This window comes from Amblyomma maculatum, chromosome 2, assembly GCF_055883805.1.
Source record: "Amblyomma maculatum isolate TAMU_Amacu chromosome 2, ASM5588380v1, whole genome shotgun sequence".
In the NCBI taxonomy this organism is placed as follows: Eukaryota; Metazoa; Arthropoda; class Arachnida; order Ixodida; family Ixodidae; genus Amblyomma; species Amblyomma maculatum.
Genome location: NC_139345.1, coordinates 209246526 through 209267884, shown reverse-complemented (window position 1 = coordinate 209267884; position 21359 = coordinate 209246526). Strand labels below are relative to the sequence as shown.

Below are 21359 nucleotides of genomic sequence, written 5' to 3'. Positions count from 1 at the left end.
GCATATTTAGGAGAGTAGCACTGAAGGGTCGGGGCTTTAAAGAAATGAGCCTGATCAAGCTGACTGAGTTTTAGTGATAATGCGCCGCATAGGCTATTCTACGACATATTTGAATATCAAGGCATCGGGAAAAAGGAAGCTAGTCGCGCTCATTAGACGGTTTATATTGTGGACCGTGGGCCTATCGACGAGCGCATCCACGGAGAAGCTCCTTTCCATGGGAATTCACAACACTTGGGAAGAAATAGCAGAAGCCATTATAGTGTCAGAGCTTGAAATATTAAGACAACTTGGCTTAATTTTGGCTCCCCCTTCCTTTAATGCGGAGCGGAAAGAAAAGAGGGCGTAAGCACACATAAAGCGCTTCGAACCACTTGAGCAAGACGGTTTCATACGTAGATGCGGCAAGTGGGAGATCAAGCGAGGCGGTAGCTTCATGGGTCGACGGCCGAGGTGCCCGCCATCAGCCGCTACCATCAGAAGCCTTAACTCGGAGACAACTGAAGAAGTTGCAATAGCGTTCGCTTGTGTAGGTACGAAAACGCGCTTTGTAGTGACAGCAAAACCGCCATCTATAACTTCGGAAAGGGCAGGATAGCATCGGAAGCGGGGAGAATTCTGTCCGGAAAGCGGCTGGATAGAAAATTTGGTTTGGATTAGTTTCTGGAGTTTAAAGTCCCAAAGCGACTCACGCTATCAGACACGCCGTAGTGGAGGAGTTCGGAACTTTCGACCACCTGGAGTTATTTAACATGCACTGACATCACACAGCACACGGGCGCCTTGCTTTTCTCCTCCATTGAAAAGCGGCCGCCAAGGGCGGTGTTCGATCCCGCACCCTTGGAAACAGTATTCGAGCGCCGTAACCTCTGCGCCACCTCGGCGGGGAAGATGAATAGAAAGATCAGTCTAATTTGGACCCCAGCACACGTGCCTGTTCCTGGAAACTAGGCAACCGCCCGACTGCCAGAACATGGATGTGCGTGTGATGAATTACGCTGAAATTGTCTAAAACAATAGGCGAAAAAGTAAACTGATGCCATCACCAGATAGCAGCTTGAGTAACAAACAGGCGAGCGACTGTATGGCGGCGCCTACAAGCTAGGAATAACATTCATCCGGTCTGGGCCTATTACATCCAGAAACATGAAAGACAGGATGATAAATGGTAACAATGTGGGGAGATAGGGACCCTCGACGATGTTGTCTGGAAATGCGATAGCTCCACACAGGCTACAACAAAAATAGATAGAGAGAAGCATGAAAAGCTCTTTTGCGGAGTGGTGTGCCTGCTCTGCAGAAACAAGCCATCCACCTGGCGGAAGAGGCCACGAGGAATCAAGACATCTTTGCCTGAATCTAGTCGCGAGGGTCTCAGCCCCCGTCCCCTTGGCCTGCGTGCCGGGGGAGGGGAGTAGGGGGCGTCCATTGTGGTGAAAAATAAAGTTATTACTCCCGCACTGCCCTTTTCACCAGGTGCCAGTTCTATTGGGGTTTCAAGAAGCTAGGTGAGCACTTGAAACGCATAACCGGCTTGCCCAAAGGACTCGCCTCTACGTTGACGTTGTATGCCAACATTTGAAGTTTAGCCTGGGTGTCACACACGTCTCCTTTACGGGAGAATTATTCCGGCAAACAATTAGAGCACTAATGAGACCGGCAATCTCGGTCACAGATGCGAAAAGGAAATATTTGAGTAATGAGTGCGGCAGTCATTCCCAATGAACCCAACTTATTCCTTCAGTACGTGGATGTTGTTTCCATCCTGACGAGGTCTGGTAGGAGCATTTCTGGCGCATCTGAACTTTTGTTTAACCGGCCATCAAGTTTACTCTGGAGTACGCGACAGCCAACGGCCCCTCGCTCCTCGACGTGCTAGTGAAGCAAAAATGACCCCAATAGGCCCTTTCACTGCACTGCGACGCCAACGGTAAGTACTGAAGGAAGGTCATGCGCAAAATTCGTGTGCACACTGGCAGCCAGCAGCCCCTTCTTTCCCATCTGTCAAGGTGAGCCAGCTAAGCATACGCTCGGCTGCGAGCCATCGACAAAATTTTGACAAATGTCTTCCACCAAGATTCCACCCTCTATCGCTCTAATTCAACTGGGTCTGCGCGCATCCTTCGCACTTCGAACTTGGCCGTCCATTCATGAAACACGGAAAAGCTGTGTTATAAAAAAAACTGTAGCACCGTTGCTAGTGCGGACTGAGTAGAAATTAATCAAAGAAAGAAAACATTATCAGTGACTTAGCTCGGCTATGCCAGCGCATACCTAGCGAGAGCTACTATCCTCTGGTTTCAGCATGTTGCCCAGCCTATTGAATAGCTAGCTTATATTGATTAGCTGTGAAAAAAATTTGGTCGTCAAACATTATCTTTTTATTTCACGCACAGAAAGAAAGGCTACCCGGTGATCAGTATAACACGCGGCGAAAGTCCCTCACACACACTGAACATGTGTCTGCTTCAAATGTCCGAGGCACAGAAATACTTTCTGACAGTCGAATGATACGACGATCAGTTACACAAGGGCTTCTATATAATCTTTTGTCGGGTTCGCTTAGGTGCTATGCGCCGCCTGTTACGCACTACATCTTGGCGTCTCGGCTTGGCGAGGCGTTGTTCTCTCTATTGACACGTCTGTGCTGCTCGCTTGGCATTTCGGTATTCATTTTTTCAATGCTGAATGGTCATTTGGCCGGCGACAACTACTGGACCCGACGAGTTGAGTCTCTCCAGTCGATACCGCCGCTGAGCATCGGCCCGACTCTCCTTCTCCACGCGAAACTGTCATGCGGCTGCCATGTCTCGCCTTAGATTATACTCGCAGATAGGAATGCGCAGTTGTGCTCATAGCTAGCACGTGGCATCTGCATGTGCTGGCATATGGTATCCGCGTGCAGAAACGGCGGCCGCCCCCGACAGCGCAGCTCTGATGTCACGCTTCTCGCGCGTGCTCCTCCTCACCACGGCGCATTCCACACATTTCAGAGCGGTTCCGCAGCGATATGCTCGTCTGGTGCCCCAATGTAGCTCTCACTATAAAAAGCGGGGGAAAAAAAGACGCGCGTCGCAAACAGCCGTCGCCCAACGCCGAAACGGCCGCGGGTGAAATGACGGCTTCCAACAGGTACAACCACCAAAGGCAGGCGAGCCCCCTCGGGAACCCCTTAGGGCCAGAAGCAGCAACCCACCCCTGCGGAAGGCGCCTTATACTTTTGAGTGGACGCCACGGAATTGCAGCCCTCTCGTTGAGAAAAAAAAAAACTCTAGGTCCAGGGCGAAACAAACAGATAACTGGTGCATGATATAGGGCATGTTCGATTTTCTAAGTGAAACAGGCTTAGATTCTCGCCTGTGACATTTGCGTGTGCTGTGAAATACGCGAGTACAAACGTGGATACGCGCTTGTGCTGAAACATGTGTGAAACGGAGCTTTTTCTGCTGAAGTGCCTCGTGTGCGTGCTTCCGCGTTTGTGCCGGCATGTGTGTTCAATGACAAATAGCCCGTGTCCAAGACATATGTGGCATGTGCTCTACGAGTGTGCATGGTCTCCTGAAGTGCGCGAGTACCACACGTATATGTGGTACTTTGAGGTTTTGCTGGTGAAGTGTGTCGTGTGCGTGTTTCCGCATTTGTGCTGGCATGTGAGAGTGTAGAGTTCTTCGTAATTGTGGTGGTGTGGTGCTTGTTCAGTGACAACGGGTGTATGTCCAACACATGTGCGGCATGTTGCGTTTCTGCGAGGTTCTTTTCTTTAGATCTACTTACCACCTTCTTCCGTGGCTTATTCGGAAACACCAATAAAAATACATAACCAGACCGATCAAGTAAGCGACGAATACTTTTATCTACACACATGGACGGGTCGAGAGTATGAGGAGCAAGTAGGACGAAGACTAAATGCGAATTGTCAAAAGTCTCCAGGTCGTTAGGTCGTTAGGTGGGAGAAGCCGCTGTAGACGCTCCGGGTGGTCAGAGTTTTACAGGGTTGGTGAAGTAGGGCCTCGGTAAGCCCAGCGGAAGGATAGGCCACTGGACGGGGCCCAGTCGAGGCACAAGGCCTCGGGTTTTTGTTCTAAGGCCGATGCGTCAGGTCGCCCTGACGTGCCTGGGTCCAGTACGGCGCCGAACGCGTGCAGGTGATGAGCCCCAGTTACAGCTGCGACGATGAGCTGCAGCTGCAGTACTTCCAGGTCCGATCACCCGGGACAGGAGGAAGGCCAGGATAGGATGCAGTAGGCAGGCCCCAGGTCTGGATACCCAGGTCAAGCCTGGCAGAACACGCACCGCCCTAACTCCGTGGACGACCGAACAACAGCATCACTGCTCACTTGTTCTCCTTTCCTCGTGCCTCGCGCTCCTCGAGCCACCCTCCACGTTCTCTTCTTCTTTCTTCTTTTTCCAAACGTGTTTTTTTTTTCTTCATCTTTCCTCAGTTTCTTGGTTTCTCTCCAATCACACACACGTTCTTCACAGTTTCACGAGTGTCGTTAAGTGTGTGAATAGTCTCCTCAATACCCTCACATCGAACGCTTGGACAGAATCCCGCGTTCGCGCGACTAAGCAGGTCAATATACACAGCTTCTTGAAGTGCTCAGCGTCCCTGACAGTTATGCGGATGCAGTTAGCAGCAGAACCAAAGCGGATAATGGCCATATCCGAGAAATACTGAGACGGAGCTCTTTGCTCTATTGCGTTGGTAATAGCCTGTTTCGGGTGCGACCGTCTTTGACAAGTACCGGGCCTATCACAACTTTGCCGCATCTTTCGTGGCCTAAATGGCAAGGCACGTGGGGCCCCACGTCTCGCCGATCTCCTTCTCAATGACAACCCGCTTGATATTGAAGATGAACTTATACGCACCTTTTACCCACACGTCATCCTAACGCCTCCACCAGCAGTTTCCATTTTTCCAGTCAGAAACCCTGATCCAGACCTGGATCGCCCATTCTCAAAGGTAGAACTGCAAGCAGCCGTCTGAAGAGGCTGAGCTCCCGCCACACCCGGGCATGACCGAGTCAGTTGGCAGGAGCTTCGCAATCTCGACTCGGCAGCCCAGGATGCCCTTCTCGACATTGTTCATTCATACTGGGAGACCGGAACGGTACCGGAGAATCTCAAGCTTTCTCTTATTCTTCCTATTCCTGGCAAACACCCTCGAATTCCTAGTAATTTACGTCCAATCGCCCTCACTTCACATCTCTGTAAACTCATCGAGCGCCTGCTGCATACCCGAATTACTCTCTACATTGAATACGTCAGTCCTGGATTTCATCGAGCTCAAGCCGGCTTCCGCCCTAACCTCGGAGCGCATGACTGCCATTTGGCGTTTGCGAAGAGTTCTGAATAGACCTCATCGTAAAGCGCTACCTAGCTATCTCCTGGCTGTCGATATACACAAAGCCTTTGATATTGTTCGCCATGAGGTTAACCTGAAGGAACTTGCCAAACGCTTTCCTAGTACTCGTGCCCAAATCTAAATCCGCAATTTTTTGACATCTAGACCCATTCAGCTACATGGCAAAGCTCCGGGATGGGTGCCCAAAACCTATTACTTGGAAAGGGGTGTACCTCAGGGCTCCATTCTCAGACCCATGTTGTTCAACTTGGCAATGACACGCGTTGCCGAGAATATGGAACTCGGCACAAGCGCAAGATTCACTATATATGCCGATGATATTACCGTCTAGACTGAGGCAGCGGATTACGTAGACAAATATTCTATGCAGACTGAACTTCAGGCGGCCCTTCTTTTTCATGAAGATACACTAACCAAAATTGGCCTTGAACTCGCACCACATAAATCAAAATTGATTAGTATGGACAAAAAACATAAAACCAACCCTAGTATGCAGATCCATCTTCACATCGGAGGCAACACCATCACCTCCTCAAATGCGCAAATCCGCATTCTTGGCCTGCCCAGCTCAAGCTGCAACAGTCCCCAGAAATGGGTTCATCAGCTACAACGCCTTTGGCCAGCGCTGCTACACAATATTCGTCGCCTGTCCGGCCGGCACGGCGGTGCGCGGCAACATGCCTGCCGCGCAATGGCCTGAGCAGCGGCGGTCCGAAAAATCCTCTATGGCACACCCGCCCTCCAGCTGTTGAAGACTGACTTCGCTAAGGTCGAACGCCTTCATCGCGCAACACTACGCACTATTACCGTTCTACCTAAGCACACTCCTATAGCCGAACTTGAGCGTTCGGCCGCTCTGCCACCGCTCACTACCATCGTTACCGAGTCACAGACGCGTCATCGAATACGTCTAGAGAACACTGTCCAAGAGCGTCGCCTGCTGGCCTGGGATGAACAGTGTAACGACAAAACACCAGCCTTATATGTATCTCTTCCCCCTTGGAAGATGCCAGTAGTCACACGCCTCCATCGCCGACCTATAAACCGCGATTTTGTCATTCCCCGGAAACTCCTCGCTGCCCATCAACGACAAGAGCGAATCCCTGATACGACTGACATATGCACCGACGCGGCGATTACAAGCGAATTTGTATCTATGGGCTGAGTATGCGATGACAACCCTTCCCTTTCAGGCGCTTACGCCTGCCACCCACCTCAATGTACCCCTCTTCATGCTGAACTCCTCGTGATTTCAGGAGCCTGGTCAAGAGTGTCTTGCACCGGAACTGGTTCAATACGTATTCTACTGATTCCTATGAGGCTTACAAGGAACTCGCTACTCCGGGTTCACAAGATGCAACTGCTAGGGCCATACAGCGCCTCCTTAAACGCCACCTATTTGCGACCAGAACTGTCGTTAATCACTGGACCCCAAGTCACTCGGACGAATCAGGGGGCAATGCAGCGGCACATGCCGCGGCTGCCTTGGCAGGTGGGATGTCCACATTTACTTTCCCATCCCCCTTGCTTCATCCTTACTCGACCATGGGCGGGCAACTCACCCCTTCTCTTGCCCTTATGCACTATACTCGGACCAGTCTTCGTAGCCTTTGTCAGCATCGCATGCAGGTGACCACACCAGACCCACCTTCACTTTTTACGAGAAAACCCCACCTCACCCGAAGTCAAGAAGTCTTTTTGAATACGCTCATCGCCCATGTGGCTTACATGCCACGTATTATGGCCCGCTGGCGTCAGTATACAGAGAAAATGATTACGTACGCCCCCACTGTACAACTCTAACACGCGGCGGCATATCTCATCTACTCTGGGATTGCCCTGCTTTTTCTACTGGACGCTCCGAGATCAAACCCTACCGCCTGAACTACCGTTCCCTTCTAGAAACTGATACTAACACACAGATGATATTTCCCAAGTATGGCTCGCTTAGTGGCCTGGTTAGAGCAATATAATTTGAGTGACGACCTAAACAATGAAGATTCTGTCTACTCCCCTTTATCCCCATCCATGGCCATGAGCCTTCCCATTGAATAAAGGACATTCAATCAATCAACCTCAATACCCCGGACCACAAGTGAAACCTCACTGTATTATGACATCATTACCCTTCATTCACACCATAACTCTCTTTTACTTCCTCTTCCCCCTTACCCAATGTGTAGCAGCAGGCCAGGGTATCTTTACCGCCGGCCAACCTCTCCACCTTTCTTCTCATTAAATTACCATCTCACTCTCTTCATGGAATTGTGGACACGTGCACTTTATCAAGTCTCGGTCATGCTTGTTTTCATACTTTTTCTTGTATATTGTACAATAGTTTATAAGAAAGGAAAAGCGCAGTATCTCTCTTTGACCATCAAGGTTGTTCAAGGTGACATCGCACAACCCAGGGCTCCCTCTCCGTAAGTAGTATTATGTGGTCATTTTATAATATATCCAAAAGATGTTTGCCAGCCCCGGTACCTGCTATCTGATATCTGAAGCACGTGAACTAGAGGGGGAGGAGGAGGAGGAGAAAAAAAGGGCGGAAGGCAGGGATGTTAACAAGAAATATTTCCGGTTGGCTACCCTGCACTGGGGAAGGAGAATGGGGGGATTAAAGGGGAAGGGTTGTAGATGAGAGGAGGCGAGAAAGTGATAAAGTGAGCGATCGGTCTAAAGGACTGGGTAGGTAAAAATAAAACGAAATATATATACTGTGGCACAATATCAGTACGTTGTTTGAGGTCCGCCCGCAGATGTCTCTTGGACCCGCGGCACATCGGGCGGACCTCCACAATATCTGTCGCGAACGCCTTGTCACCGTAATGTGGTGGTATCTCTTCTTCTGTTGATAAGCGGCGCTGGCGGCCGAGGGGCGCGTCCTGGTGAGGGGGAGGGGGACTCTCTCCTCTCCATAATTTTAGGTTAGGTTTTGGGGAAAGGAAGACGAAGCATACATTTGAATATATAATAAGACAAGCGCAAAACACAGGGACAACGGAACAGAAAAACCGAAAATGACAGGACGGGCGCTGACTACCAACTGTTTATTCTCGGGAAAAACCAGCAAAATATATAAGCCAAAGCGCAGACCATGCGACCATGGGGAGAGCGAAAATAAAAGAAAACACAGTAAATCATGTCATGTGTGTACAGCGATATCTTATAAACCGCATCAAGACACCCTCCAAACCGATCTTAGTGACACGAGCGCCAGAAAGCAAAAACCGAGATGAAGATAACATAGCATCACTGCAAGACACATGCGGGATAAGCAAGATCAAAAAGCTAACAACGGCGTGGCCTAGGGGCTCTGTCAGAAACAAACGATAACGATGAAAAAACGAAAAACAAAAAAAAAACGAGAAAAAACAACATTTGAGTGCAAGCCACGAAATCGTGGATACCAACACTTAATTCGATCAATGTCATTTGAAGGTCAAATTTAGTGTCACACGGAGACCTATACGTAGCGTAGTGAAGGTTTCGCTTCCGTTGTAAATTTGTTTATAAGGTAAAAAAGGCGCAGTATCTGTCAAGGTCACTTGAAGGTGAAAACCGGCGCTACACTGAAGGCTCGACCTGCCATAGTTCGTTTCGCTTCAGAACGCTGCCTGTTCTATTCGAGCCAGGTGAACGCATGCCGGTACAAGTGCCGAACCTTCTTCAACGACGCCGCCCGCGGGCTCTCCTGATGACTGATGATGAGAGGATATAGCGCCCTGATCATCTCAGGCGTAGCCTGCTTCAGGTTCTTAGAAATTGATGCAGTCAATGGACTGCGCTTATAGGAACAGAAAAGAAAGCCTGCTAATCAGAAAGCCAACTAAATACTTCGATAGCATACCAGAATCTGCAGTGTTCCACACTGCAGATTCTGGTATGCTGTCGAAATATTTAGTTGGTCACAAATTCATTGCGTGCCCTTTGTCGAAAACAACCAGCATTCTGTTGAATCGATCAAAGCTTACCGGTTTTTTATAATTGGTTTACAGGAAAGGAAAGCCGCAGTATATCTGTCACTCGCGGAATCCCGATACTCTGATCCTCGCGGTAGACGAGGAGAATTATGATGTGCATTTCACCATACCAGGCGTGTCGCAGTTAAATCAAACGCTTGGCTGTGGATCCAAAGGATGCAGGTTCGATTCCCGGTGGAGACATGGTGTTTAGTTTTGTGATAACGCGATCACGATGAGTGACAAGTGGAATCTCGTGGTGTCCCGTGGAAACGCGCAAATAAATGGGACACTTCTCGCGGACGCATGGGCGGAGACACTGTCGTCATGAGCCATTAAAGTCTTTTCGCCTAAATTACTGCTCAAGTGCCGAGCTTTCTGCAACGGCGCCACCCAGTGTTCGTTGCTGGGCTTAACCTGATTCGCATCAAATCTGCGAAGGACAGCGCTTCGCAACTGGTCAGAACTGTATTAAATGCAGTAATACTTTAATGTTAACTGTAACTCTTAAAATAAAGATGGAGTACGGCACTTAATCTCATAAAATAAATATACAAGTTTACGCTACGCCTTCAGTACTGAAGTTAGCAGATGCCAACGAGCCGCACCCGCCGCAGTAGGGCCGAACCGTGTGCGCGAAAATACTGCTTACACCACGGTTATCATTTGTGTAAGCAGCTCGGCATTTGTTACAGCTTATTTGTGTATGTTCATTCATACTTATTACGTTCGAAAATAAGACACTTCTGACATATTTTTTTTTTCTTTTTCTGGCCCAGCGGCAGGTATCTAGGGTGGGCCGGTATTCCGAGTTTGCGTCGTTATGGGAAGTTTCGTTTTCTTACTCACTTCACTGGTGTGTAGGCCGGAATTGGATATCGATTCGGCTGCCTCTGTGAGCGGGGATATCCAGTTCCAAGGGAAGGATAACAAAGTCAAGGGAGGGCGATAACAAAACTTTCAAACGAGACTAACATGGAATATTTACCTGGGTTTCATTTCGATGCCTGTGTGAGAAACCTCCCAAACAGCGTCGGCGCAACGATAAACACGAACCTATCCAGCTGTTACTCGCACTTTGTGAAACATAATTTCCAAATTTCACTCGTCGCCATTGCTAACCGCCTACTAGCAAGTGACAGGTGTGGAAGCAGCAGACGGGACCAGAGCTGCCGGGAGACAGAAAGAAGTTTATTCTTTCGGCCTAAGTGCAAGAATTCAAGAACAGGTGTGCAGGATGATATCATGCATGAGCGCGAGGCACTCACATGACCCTTGGTACCAGGTCGGGGGCTTAATATACAAACACAACCCTGCGCGCAGTCCCGCATGACCGCTCTGCACGCACTATACATCACTGCGTCGTAGCTATTAACTTATGCCGCAGAGTAATAGTTAACAAAACAAAGAAAAGGGAAGTTCTGCTGCGTCTCAGTTTACGTGCCTTCTGGCTCGCCAGTTATTTCATTATTTTCACAGGCAAGCTGACGACGCACCCAAGAGTACATCGTGGATAAATAGCAGCCTTAAAGAAAAGCTACAACTAGGGTAATTTGTTCGAATGATTTCACATGGAACTTATTCCTTCTTCGGAATCGTTAACGTACATCGTAATCTCGTAATCCCTAATTTAATGTTGCATGATCATTTTGTGCTCACCCGGTCTCTTTTGTAGGCGGACTGTCATAGACAAATGAACTAGACAATGACAGCCTTTCACAGAATTGTATCTCGAGCTGTTTTCACGTTGTTGGGATCGATGGTCTCCGTCAGCAACTAATCCTGTGGTTGAGATTACAGCGCGTTCGAGCAGCTGACAGTGTCTCGCTCAGCATGGCCGTGTGTGAGAGCGACTGAGCGCGCGGCACTGAACAGTGGACCTAGGGATGAACTTCTTAGAGGGAAAGACATAGATTGCGCTTCACTTGGTCGCATTTCCAATTTGCTTTGTTTACTGGGCATTCATTCATACCCCCGCTCCGGCCCTTGCTGACAGCCTTGTTAATCGTCGTAGTCTGGAAACTGAAAAAAGAAATTCTGAAACTATACTCTCCGTTTTTCTGTGCTCTTCTCAAGTTCACACGATCACACAATATGCAAATGAAAAGTTTTAAGTGCGCCTCTCTATACAAAAAAAAAAAACAGTAGTGTTAGGGATTCGCGTTTTCTTTCCTCTATTGTGGGCGCGAGTGCGGCTTTCATGCACTACATGCAATCGCATCTCAGATGGCGGGTCTATGACGAAGTTATAACCGTTTGGACATGAGTATACAATTCAGGCTGTAGTAGGCCTATTTTTAAATAGTCACGTTTCATTTTTCAGCTCCAAATGCTAGCCGGATCATGCATAGCCCAGCACCGGGAGCGTCAACTTAACTCAAGTTTTCTGGGAGGTGGCGCGACAAGTCGGTTCGGAAAGAGCAGCGGACAAAGCCTAAAAACAGAAAGCTGTGTTAAATGCAGCACATATACAACGATTCCTTTTGGACAGCTCGGTCCCACACCATCTCCTGGCAGCGTGAAAGGCTTTCCCGCGGTTACAGTTCGCCTCGTAGGCTCCAACAGCTTTTGCGGGAGCTGCACTTCGCGCTCACAAGGTGTAATTAAGTAGCTTGAAAAAGATCAGTTGGCATTCCATGTCTATCAAGAACTAACCCGTAGATGGAAATTAAAAGATGAATTGCTTGCGGTATTTTCCATGAGGGTATTTGCCTCGCTATTCCCTGTATTTGTATTCGGGCGTCTGCATGCAAGAATACGGAGCCGCGTTCTGGTGGCAGACGAGTGTCGTCGTCTCGCTCCTTCACGCATCCTTATGGGTATTTCCTTTCACTGCATCCGCGGAGAGAGTATAACTGCAAGTTTCCGCTTTTTGCAGGTGTGTGCAGCGAACAAGCTCTTTGTAAATTGAGCTGCCAACAGAACACCCTAAGAGATATTTTTGACGACCTCCAAGACTCCGTCAACACAAGGAATGACGATGAGCTCAAGAGGTTTTATCGACATTTTTGCGGGTGAGTGGAGACGCTGCTGTTCCCCGGTCACTATGTTTTGTTTTTCTCTCCGTACTTATAAGCTGTATAGTCGCAAGACCAGTGAGATAATGATAAGAATAATACAATTTCATAAGTGCAACAACGCCACAAGGGCATATGAGTTGACACAAAGAATTTGCACCTAGAGTGTATTAACCACATTAGGCCACTTCTTTAAATCACAGTTAAACTACAGCCTTTGTGGATGATGTAGAGCCTCTTAATGCCAGGCACAGAGCCACATGCGAGACATAGTGTTGCCACAAGTTTACATATGTAATTTCGGCACCCGCGTTCGGAAGAAATTTAATGTTTAAGTCATAAGTCATATAAGCCGATGGGAATCGCAAGCTGAAATCGGACCAACCACATGCCCAAAGTGTTCCACACCAGCTGCAGAAGTGGATGTTCGCCACCTGCTATGGACTTGTGCAGGGACAAGGGAATCAAGGACAAAGATTCTGCGCGAAGTGGGTCTAACCACAACAAGGGAAGATGACTTTTCTAAATGGCTCACCGACAACGCTAAGAGCGGGAGCCTGCTCCGGTTCCTCACGGAAAACCATTTACATGAGTTTATATAATATGTCTTATGGCAAGTTTGCGTACAAAAAAAAAAAGTCATATGTCTCGCGTTTTTAAGATAGAGCTGCTGTGTAGAGTGCCATCTGTAGTCACGTGGCAGAGGTGAGTTTAGCTTTTTGTAACTATTGGGACGAAATAAATGAATTTATATGTGGGACAAAGGAGAAAGCGAAGAAAACAGTGAAAGGCCATCTTCAGACCAGTAACAGCCCGAGCCCTCGCGCTTCAACGTCTTCTTCCATTCCATGCGCTGGGTGGCGCCGCAAGAGCTGCAAGAATTTTTCCCGAGCCTAAACACCGCGGCCTTGAGCGAATTGAGAAAGCCTATGATGTCAGCCTGACAGCCAAGCCAGGCGAGAGACCTGCGTCATTACTGGAATTTGTAGACGCCACTTGCGCGATTGAGTAGATGACATATCACTCAGCTAATTGGTCATTTTAAAGAAATTCTGCCATTAGCCTCGGTGGCGCATAATTTAAGTCCTAAGCCAAAGAAGATCCTCGGTGCAAAGGTGGCTGCAGTAAATGCACTTCGTCGTACCGATGTCTCGCATGTTCCTCAGATGGAATGGCTAGCAGACGAGCAAATCGACGGTCTCTCTCATCAAAGCATATATGTTGCGAGCTGGAAGGGTTATTGTGTGCGTATACTAGAAACATTACGTCCAAGAACATACGTGAGGCGTAATATGAAAAAAAGAAGAAAGAACATCCAGGGATCCCATGGTTCACAGTGTTTGTAAGTAACACAAGAAATGGCAGGACGGTGTTAAAATTATTAAAATCGGATGCTGTACTCATATTGACTTATATTGAGCTAACAAAATACTAAAAAGGGACAGCACAAGACAGAAGCGTAAACTAGGAAATACATATTATTTCATCTTCACTAATGTGAATGAATATAAGTTAATCAAAAAGAAAAAAAGAAAAAGGAAACCAGTAGTGACAATACATTAACAAGCACATAACAATCATCAAATCACGTCCTGTCCCTCTTTTCCGATAGAAACATAATTTATTTCGAAGTAGAAGCAACTGAAGAAGCTTTCTCGTATAGCCATCTTCATTTTCGATCAAATTCTTTGAAAACTCCTCCCATTAATCACGTGTGACCTGATTTCGTGATCGCAGCAGGATAGATGCTATCTTAAAAAGGTGTTCACAATTATGACTTCCGCAGTATAAAGCCAGTTTCACAACAAGCCCAGTGTAACGGGATGCTGCATGCACGGAGATCTTGTTGATATTCCGGATGATGGGATCCGTATATAATGATGAGCTCTGGTCATTTGTATATTTAGGGTATGGCGCAGAATGACGTTATTCTGAGCCCAGGAGCTCTTGGAATTCTTCCACGTATTCGGGATTACGATGAGCCGCTGACTGTGGTGATTGATTATTACCCGAAGCTCACCTTGGAGAGTGGGAAGCATACAGATCTTATACTTTTGCATAAACAGGCGCAGCTGTTTCGGAACTTCGGCTCCAGTAGTCCGCACCCATTATGATTGATCGGAGGCCGCCACACGACTTCGCAAAATTGTTCATCAAAACATTCACCATTCCCTGAAAAGGGATGTGGGTGTCGTAACCGGTTGCAGAAGATCAGCTGGCCGATTTTTACGCTCATTGAAGCGTTGACAGGGTGCACAGCTTTGTTCCATAAGTTGTTTGCGTAGCACTCGTTTCGTTATCGAGACCTGCAGCTCCCTTGGCGGTAGCGATGGCCCCGAGTCTACGTCGGGGAGATGAATGAAAGCCGTTGCTTATAGTGTTTACAAGCCATTGTACAGAACAATACCGTCACTGTTTTCGGACTTTTCTCGAACTGTTCTTGCACAGCGACAACCGGGAATCTGACCCTCTCTTTAAGAGTAGCAATGCACTCGACGAATGCTCGCAACGGTTTGTCTCTCCAAGCGCCGGCGCTCGTGCTTTTAAAACACGGGAAACCGTTGCCACTCAAACTATCCAATCCGGAAGCAGCATTTGTCGCCAGCCCGAGAAGTCCAAACAGTGAGCGCGCTGGCCGCCCGCGTCAAATTTGCTGCGGAGCGAGGGGCACTGCAGACACAATTTCGCAGAGCAAGGCACATGTTGTAACATGTGGCTCGCTGATACTTATTTCCAGCGCACTGCCACTCTGCGACACAGCATCGGGGCTTGTCATGGAGCGCTAGCCGGAGATGATTGGCATCTAGCGTAATTGGAAACCGGGCAGCTTGCCTTTGCACAATAGCAGTTAACAATGTAGTGTTGTCGCACCGCAAGCGACCTTGGCGTTTAATATTGTTGCCGGTTTCTAACGAGCGTACGGGCCACCTTGAGATGACGGCAGGTGATGTCATCGTAACTTGTTGGGCAGCGCTGCAAAGAGAAGCAAGGATGACAAGAAGCAGACCACCGCCGTCGTTTGAATTCTTCGCTCCACCGAACTTCGGTACGTTCTAAGACAAGCCAGCACCTCATCCGTGCCTTCACAACAACAATGAACTGATTGATACAATAAACAGGGAAATTAGAAGAAAAAACATGGACATCCAGAATCAGACCAGTCATGACACCACTCTTCGCGCTTCCACTTTCGTCTCTTGTACTTAGTGCCTACAAGAGAACGGCGTAAACGTCGTAACAATGTCGTCATTTTTGCAGACACGAACGAATTTCCACCTTCATTGAGAGAAATAAATTGGGAAACAATGCTTGGCTATTTGTGCGCAGATTTTGATACGTAACTCTCGAACTGATTCTGGAAAAATTCTGTATTGTATAAACTGAAAGCGTATTCTCCTCTTATGATGCAGTTTAAATGTACAGGCAAGTATGGCGACTAAATGCATAGGTCTTTGGAAACGCTATTCAATCATGTCTGAAGCTGAACGCCTCACCTCACGTTTTCGTTAACCCACCTTTTCTCAAACCCACTTCTGAAGTTGGGCTTTCTAACATTCTAATGCTCGCGTAAAGCCTGCACCCCTGTTTATAACACAAATTTAACAAGGAATGACACGTTGCGAATTTTTGGTAGTATTTTTACGACGTAATAACTTTCTGTGTGGTCATAACCTTTTGCGGCCGACTTTTTTTCCTCACAGCTTGCCACTCATGGATAGGGCGCGTATTCCTTTTTGGAGAAAACAAATTGCATAAATTTAATGTTGCTATAAGCCTAGTATACCACGCGAAAGCGCTTATTCGGTGTACTTAATGTTGGTAGATGGTTGTTTTACTCTGTGTTGTCTCGGCCTTCTCGCCATCACCTGCCAGGGGCATTCTGGTGAGGAAGGCCGTGATCTATTCTGACGTGGTGTGACAAAGTCGTAGGCATAAAAGAGAACAAATGCGGAATAGCTCTCAAGTCAACTTTTTATCGTGGCTGTCTTGCGCCCGAAAAAGAACTGAGCTACTCGTCGGCAGCAATAGCAGCAAACATGCTCGCTTGTCGTCGAACAGAGGATGCCCGCCTCACTCAGCGCTCAGTTTAAAGGCGGCGAAGAAACATCCAGACAAAAACCGCAAACGGTGACTATCATAACATGGAGCATTCTGGAAATACTCGCGTGGGTGCAATCCTTCGAAATACATACGCGCCTCTTGCGCGACAAAGGAGATGGTAAAGACGTGTCTCGCGACAACGAGCGTAAACAAAGAGTACATCACGATCGGTGCACCACAATCACGCTGATAAAGCAGCATGCGGGGGGTGGCTGTTAAAAAAAGAACAAAAAGAGATTTCAATGTATCACGGCATTGCTCTCCCCTTAAAGATATATCCCCTTGATGTTATAAACAGAGAAAGGTTAACATAAACTTTAGAAATGTTAAACATAACGGATTCTTTAACGCGCGAAATACGGATTCAGGCGTATAACACGTACGACTTCTGGGTGCGCACGTCGTTGCTGGAATGCTGTCACACCGTCGGGAATAACTTCGTGATCCAGTTGTCCGACGTGGTGAAGGATTTTGTATGGCCATAAGTATCGACGTAACAACTTTTTTCACTTAGTCCGCGACGGCTAATCGGTATCCATACCCAGATTTGGTCTCCCTTCTTGTATGTACTCTGCGTCGCCTCGTCGCAGATCTTATCTTTGGGGGCCGGTTCGTTTCTGGTCTTTAATGCGCAGCCGTGCTTCACCTGCACGCTGAAGTTAAGCGGCGGCGTCTAAGTGCTCCTCGTCGGTTACGTACGGCAGCATTGCGTCGAGAGCTGTCGTGGGATCCCTGCCATCCACAAGCTGGAACGGGGTCGCCCTTGTCGTCTCGTCGATGCAAAGTAGGGGTGGAGTCCCAAGCCTTGCGTGTTCGGCATCGAGGTACATGGCAACGATGTCTGCAATAGTTCAGCTTTGACGCTCCGTCAGTCCGTTTGTCAGGTGGATGGTACGCCGTTGTGAGTCGGTGGCTTGTATGATTATAGGTCAAGATGGAATGCGCTAGCTCCGCTTTGCTCCCCTGTGCGTGATAAGCACTTCTGAGGCGCAGTGTCGCAGGAGAATTTGTTCGACGAAAAACTGTTGGTAGGGATTTCCTTCTGCGTAGCGGGGCATGTAGTCGGTAGCCACGGTGATTCACCTGTTTCCCGTTGAGGCAGTTACGAACTTACCGAGGACATATATCCCTATTTTTTGAAATGGCTTAGATGGGGATCGTATCGGGTTCAGTAGACCATGCAGGTCTCATCGGGTTTGTCTTGCGTCGCTGACATTCACGCCATGATTCGACATTATGGGCAATGTCGGCAGCTAACCGTGCCCAATAAAACATCTCCCAGATTCGGTGCAGCATGCGTGAAAGGCCGAGATGTCCTGCTGTTGGATCATCATGGAACGCCCGTAGAATTTCCTCTCTTGAGGTTTGCAGGTGCAGCAAGGTGGGCAGATCCGTTGGATGCAAAGTTCTCCGTAGCAAGGACGTCGTAGTGCAACGCGAATGACAACTCATACCTGAACAAAGCAGGAGGAGGCGCGATAATCGGCCTAGTGTCGCAATTCAGAGTCCGAGCCCTGCCGTTGTCCGAAACTGCTGGCGCTTACCGATCCCAAGAAGATGTCTTCGCCATTTTCTTTCGGGGGAGCGTCGATGGCGCTCGGGATAGATAGCCTGAGTTTCAATGCCCAGACTTGTAGACCGTACAGAAATGTATAATTCCTGAAGACAGAACCTCCATTGAACAAGGCGGCTGGAGGGGCTTTCAAATTCGTGAGCCAACAATGCGCTTGGTGATTGGTCACAACTTTGAATGGTTGACAGTTCAGACACGGATGGAACTTCGAAGTGGCCTAGAATGTAGTGAATCACTCTTTCTCGGTCGTTCAGTAATTGAATTCATCTTTTGATCAATAACGGCTAGCATACAAGATAAATTTTAGCCGATGGTGGCTGCACCTCATCAGCAGGGCCGGCAGGTTTTTAGTCGTCATCTGTAATGAACACAAGGGAACTTGTGTGCGATAGGGTAAATTCAAGCTAGTACTACCCTTTTGCATATCACTGCAATATTGTAATTTTTTGTTGCTTCAAATGGCAGTTCTGCACAACAGAGCAATAAATAATTGCCATACTGTGCGTGTATTTGTGTGCAGAATATGTCCTTTAATGAAATGTGTGTTGTACACAAATAAAGCATGCAAACTCAGCCAGAATTGTGTAATGGTTACACTGCAACAAAAAGAAAAATGCAACAACGCCATCGACAAAGCTATCGCTGAACTGTCCTCACTATTGTCTTCTCCTTGGTGCCAGTGCTGTTATTGTGCAGCTTTCCTGTGTGTGTGCGTCAGTGGTGCCATCTCCAAAACTCTAATGTTTTCTAAGCTGATAAAAGCTGTGCAAAGCAGCTGGTTACTACAGTAGCACACAAAAGAGCACCGAAATTTTAAAAGCAAGAAATAGCGACTACTCTTGACAACCTTTGCATACACCTTAAGCAATAAGTAATAGTTATATCGGTGAGTACATGGTTAGAAGTTCGGGCACTGCAAACAGACATAAGAAAATGCAGTTAATTCTGAAACTGCATGCTGTCGGCTATCTGGGAAGGAGTGCATAACTGCTTCCTTATTAACAAAGCACATTAGAGACACAAAGCATCTTGCCTGCGTACACAATTCATGCCATTTGGCCCATCGATCATTGCTCGCAATGATCTCAGGACAGGCAGATTTTCGAAGAGGGCTGCTTTTTTGCGACATCACTGTCGAATTCATTATTCTGGTCGCATACCAGCGATTGTTCTCACCAGCCAACTAATGGGGGCCATATGGTGGCAGGTGCCGATCCTTTTCCTAAAAAGCACTGAAGTATCTTTAGCATGGAATGAAACAAACATCGCTCTCACCACTAGCACTTCCTTACATTGAGTAAAAACTCATTGTCCCGCTCTAGTCTCACGCACACACACACACACAAACCAACACAATAATACAGTACTCCGTGATACTGCTGTTTTCGCGAGCCTGCTAGCATCATCCAGTAAAGGCTGGTCACTCCCTGCGCACTACACTGCTCGAAAACTGTTTGCACAAATAACGCAGCCTGCATGTGCAGTCAGATCGAGATGAAATGTGGACACGAATGCTCCCTTTCTTACCTTGCAATTTCCCGCAAATGACTCGAGCGTTCAAATGCGTGGCTGGGACTGCCAGTAGTTCCATTCAGTCCGAGGCGGTTCATTATGTTGTACACAAGAGAAATGTGTGTTTTTCGCACGTTCCACTCCGACTGCATGCGTGTAATCGCGAAGAAACAAGATAGCATACGTCGCGCAAGAGTGATTCAGAGCCTGCTTGCTTTACTATTCACATAACCATGAACTACAGCACTCAGCACTCTAACTCAGCGTTAGCCACCAATTTACGCTTATTGTGCACCCAGTTATCGCGCACTCATGCGCAGAATGCAGCACATGCAGACTAGCAAACAAATCAGCAGCCTGGCCAGGTTAATTTCAACGTGCACTTACCGGTCTTGTGGCACTCCCGCTTTTGTTTAGCTGCTTCCTCCTTCCACTTTTGCTTTAAATTCATCCAGCATGTTTAAGCTGGACTGGATCCCGTCGCGTCACCTTGTGGTTCGAATTATATATTCGTGCAATTGCCTTACATGTGCGGTGCCTAAACTAAACCGCGGTGCCGTCTTGTGCTAAAAAGAGCATCGAGCACAAATTCAACGCCAGAAATGTGCACCTCCGCATCTTCCATCGTCTGCAAGCTCGTCAGCTGTTATGTACAATGTGGCCAGTTGAAACCATGATTCGTTCGAAAGAAGCAGGAAACGCTATTTGCAACGCCCGTTAGTCGCATGTTTCTTTAAAAAACACTTCTAGCATTTATGCTTTATGAGTGTTAAGTAAAATAAGTAGTTTTATTGCCGCACAGTGCACGTTATTGTAATGAAATGTTCGTTAATCTCGATCACAGCGAGCTCTGTGCCCCGGCATTCGAGCGCGTGCTTGACTTGACGAAGCAAGTCGGCGTGAAAGTCTATGAAATGCGCCGGCCTACTTGGGCGTTTTGAACTTGACTTGGTGCTCTAAGCCTGCTTGCCCAAGTCAAGTCCGAGCAAGTTTCAAGTGACATCTCTGAATTCGGGGGTGAGTGTGCAGTGTACGGCGATGGCCACCTGAACCGACGGCTTTGTGACACAATTCTCCTTTACGCAGACAGTTCTCGATTTCTGCGGTCGTTCAGCGGGGCTCGGCCGTGGGGCTTCGATTACAAAACCGCGGTGGTGAAGGATGTGGCCGGACTTACAGCAGTGGAAGCATAGTGGCCGGTTGTTCTAGTCCTCCATGCATCCCACTTCCTGGGACTTGAAGGTCGTTCGTAGGCTTGGCGTGCAAGGACCAAGAGGCTTTGCTGAGAAGTAGCCGGTTCGCGTCGACGGGCTTCAAGAGTCGCGTCGGGATGCAGGACGACGCAGTGCGGCGGCATAGGTTGCGTTCCATAGTTCTTGAGGAACGCTTGTCGGTGGCAGTGTTGCACCAAGCGCCTGCTGTTGTTCTTCGCGGTTGATGTCCGAGAGCGTCGCTATATGTTGGGGCTGTGGTGATGGCAGTATCAGGTGCAGTTCTTTTCTGACCACATCACGGATAATATCTCGGAGGCGGTCTCCACTTGCAAATGAGCCGTTGTACCTACAATGCTTCAAGAGAAGAATTTACTGGCGCTGCGGGCATCCATACTCCTTTCGGTGGTAGATGCTTCCGCTTAAAATCACACCACAGTTTTCAGCAGGTCAGTTACAAGGCCAGCAAAAACCCACTCTTTAACGTCTCGCATCAAACATTTCAGTTTCTTCCACTTCTGTCATGTTAGGATCAAGTCGACGAAAGAGGCACTTCACTTCCTCAACATATGCCAGGACAGGTTTATTTGGGAGTTGAATCCCTGATTGGAGAAGGGC

At 48.0% G+C, this 21359-nt stretch overlaps 1 protein-coding gene across 1 annotated transcript in view; it reads left to right on the top strand.

The window, feature by feature from the left end:
* Positions 1-21359, top strand: part of LOC146201198 (uncharacterized) — a 212241-nt gene that overhangs the window by 18159 nt on the left and 172723 nt on the right. The window contains exon 2 of the mRNA XM_084595676.1: positions 12206-12341. Within this exon, the coding sequence (XP_084451802.1) occupies positions 12206-12341 (136 nt within the window). The remainder of the gene's footprint in view (positions 1-12205; positions 12342-21359) is intronic.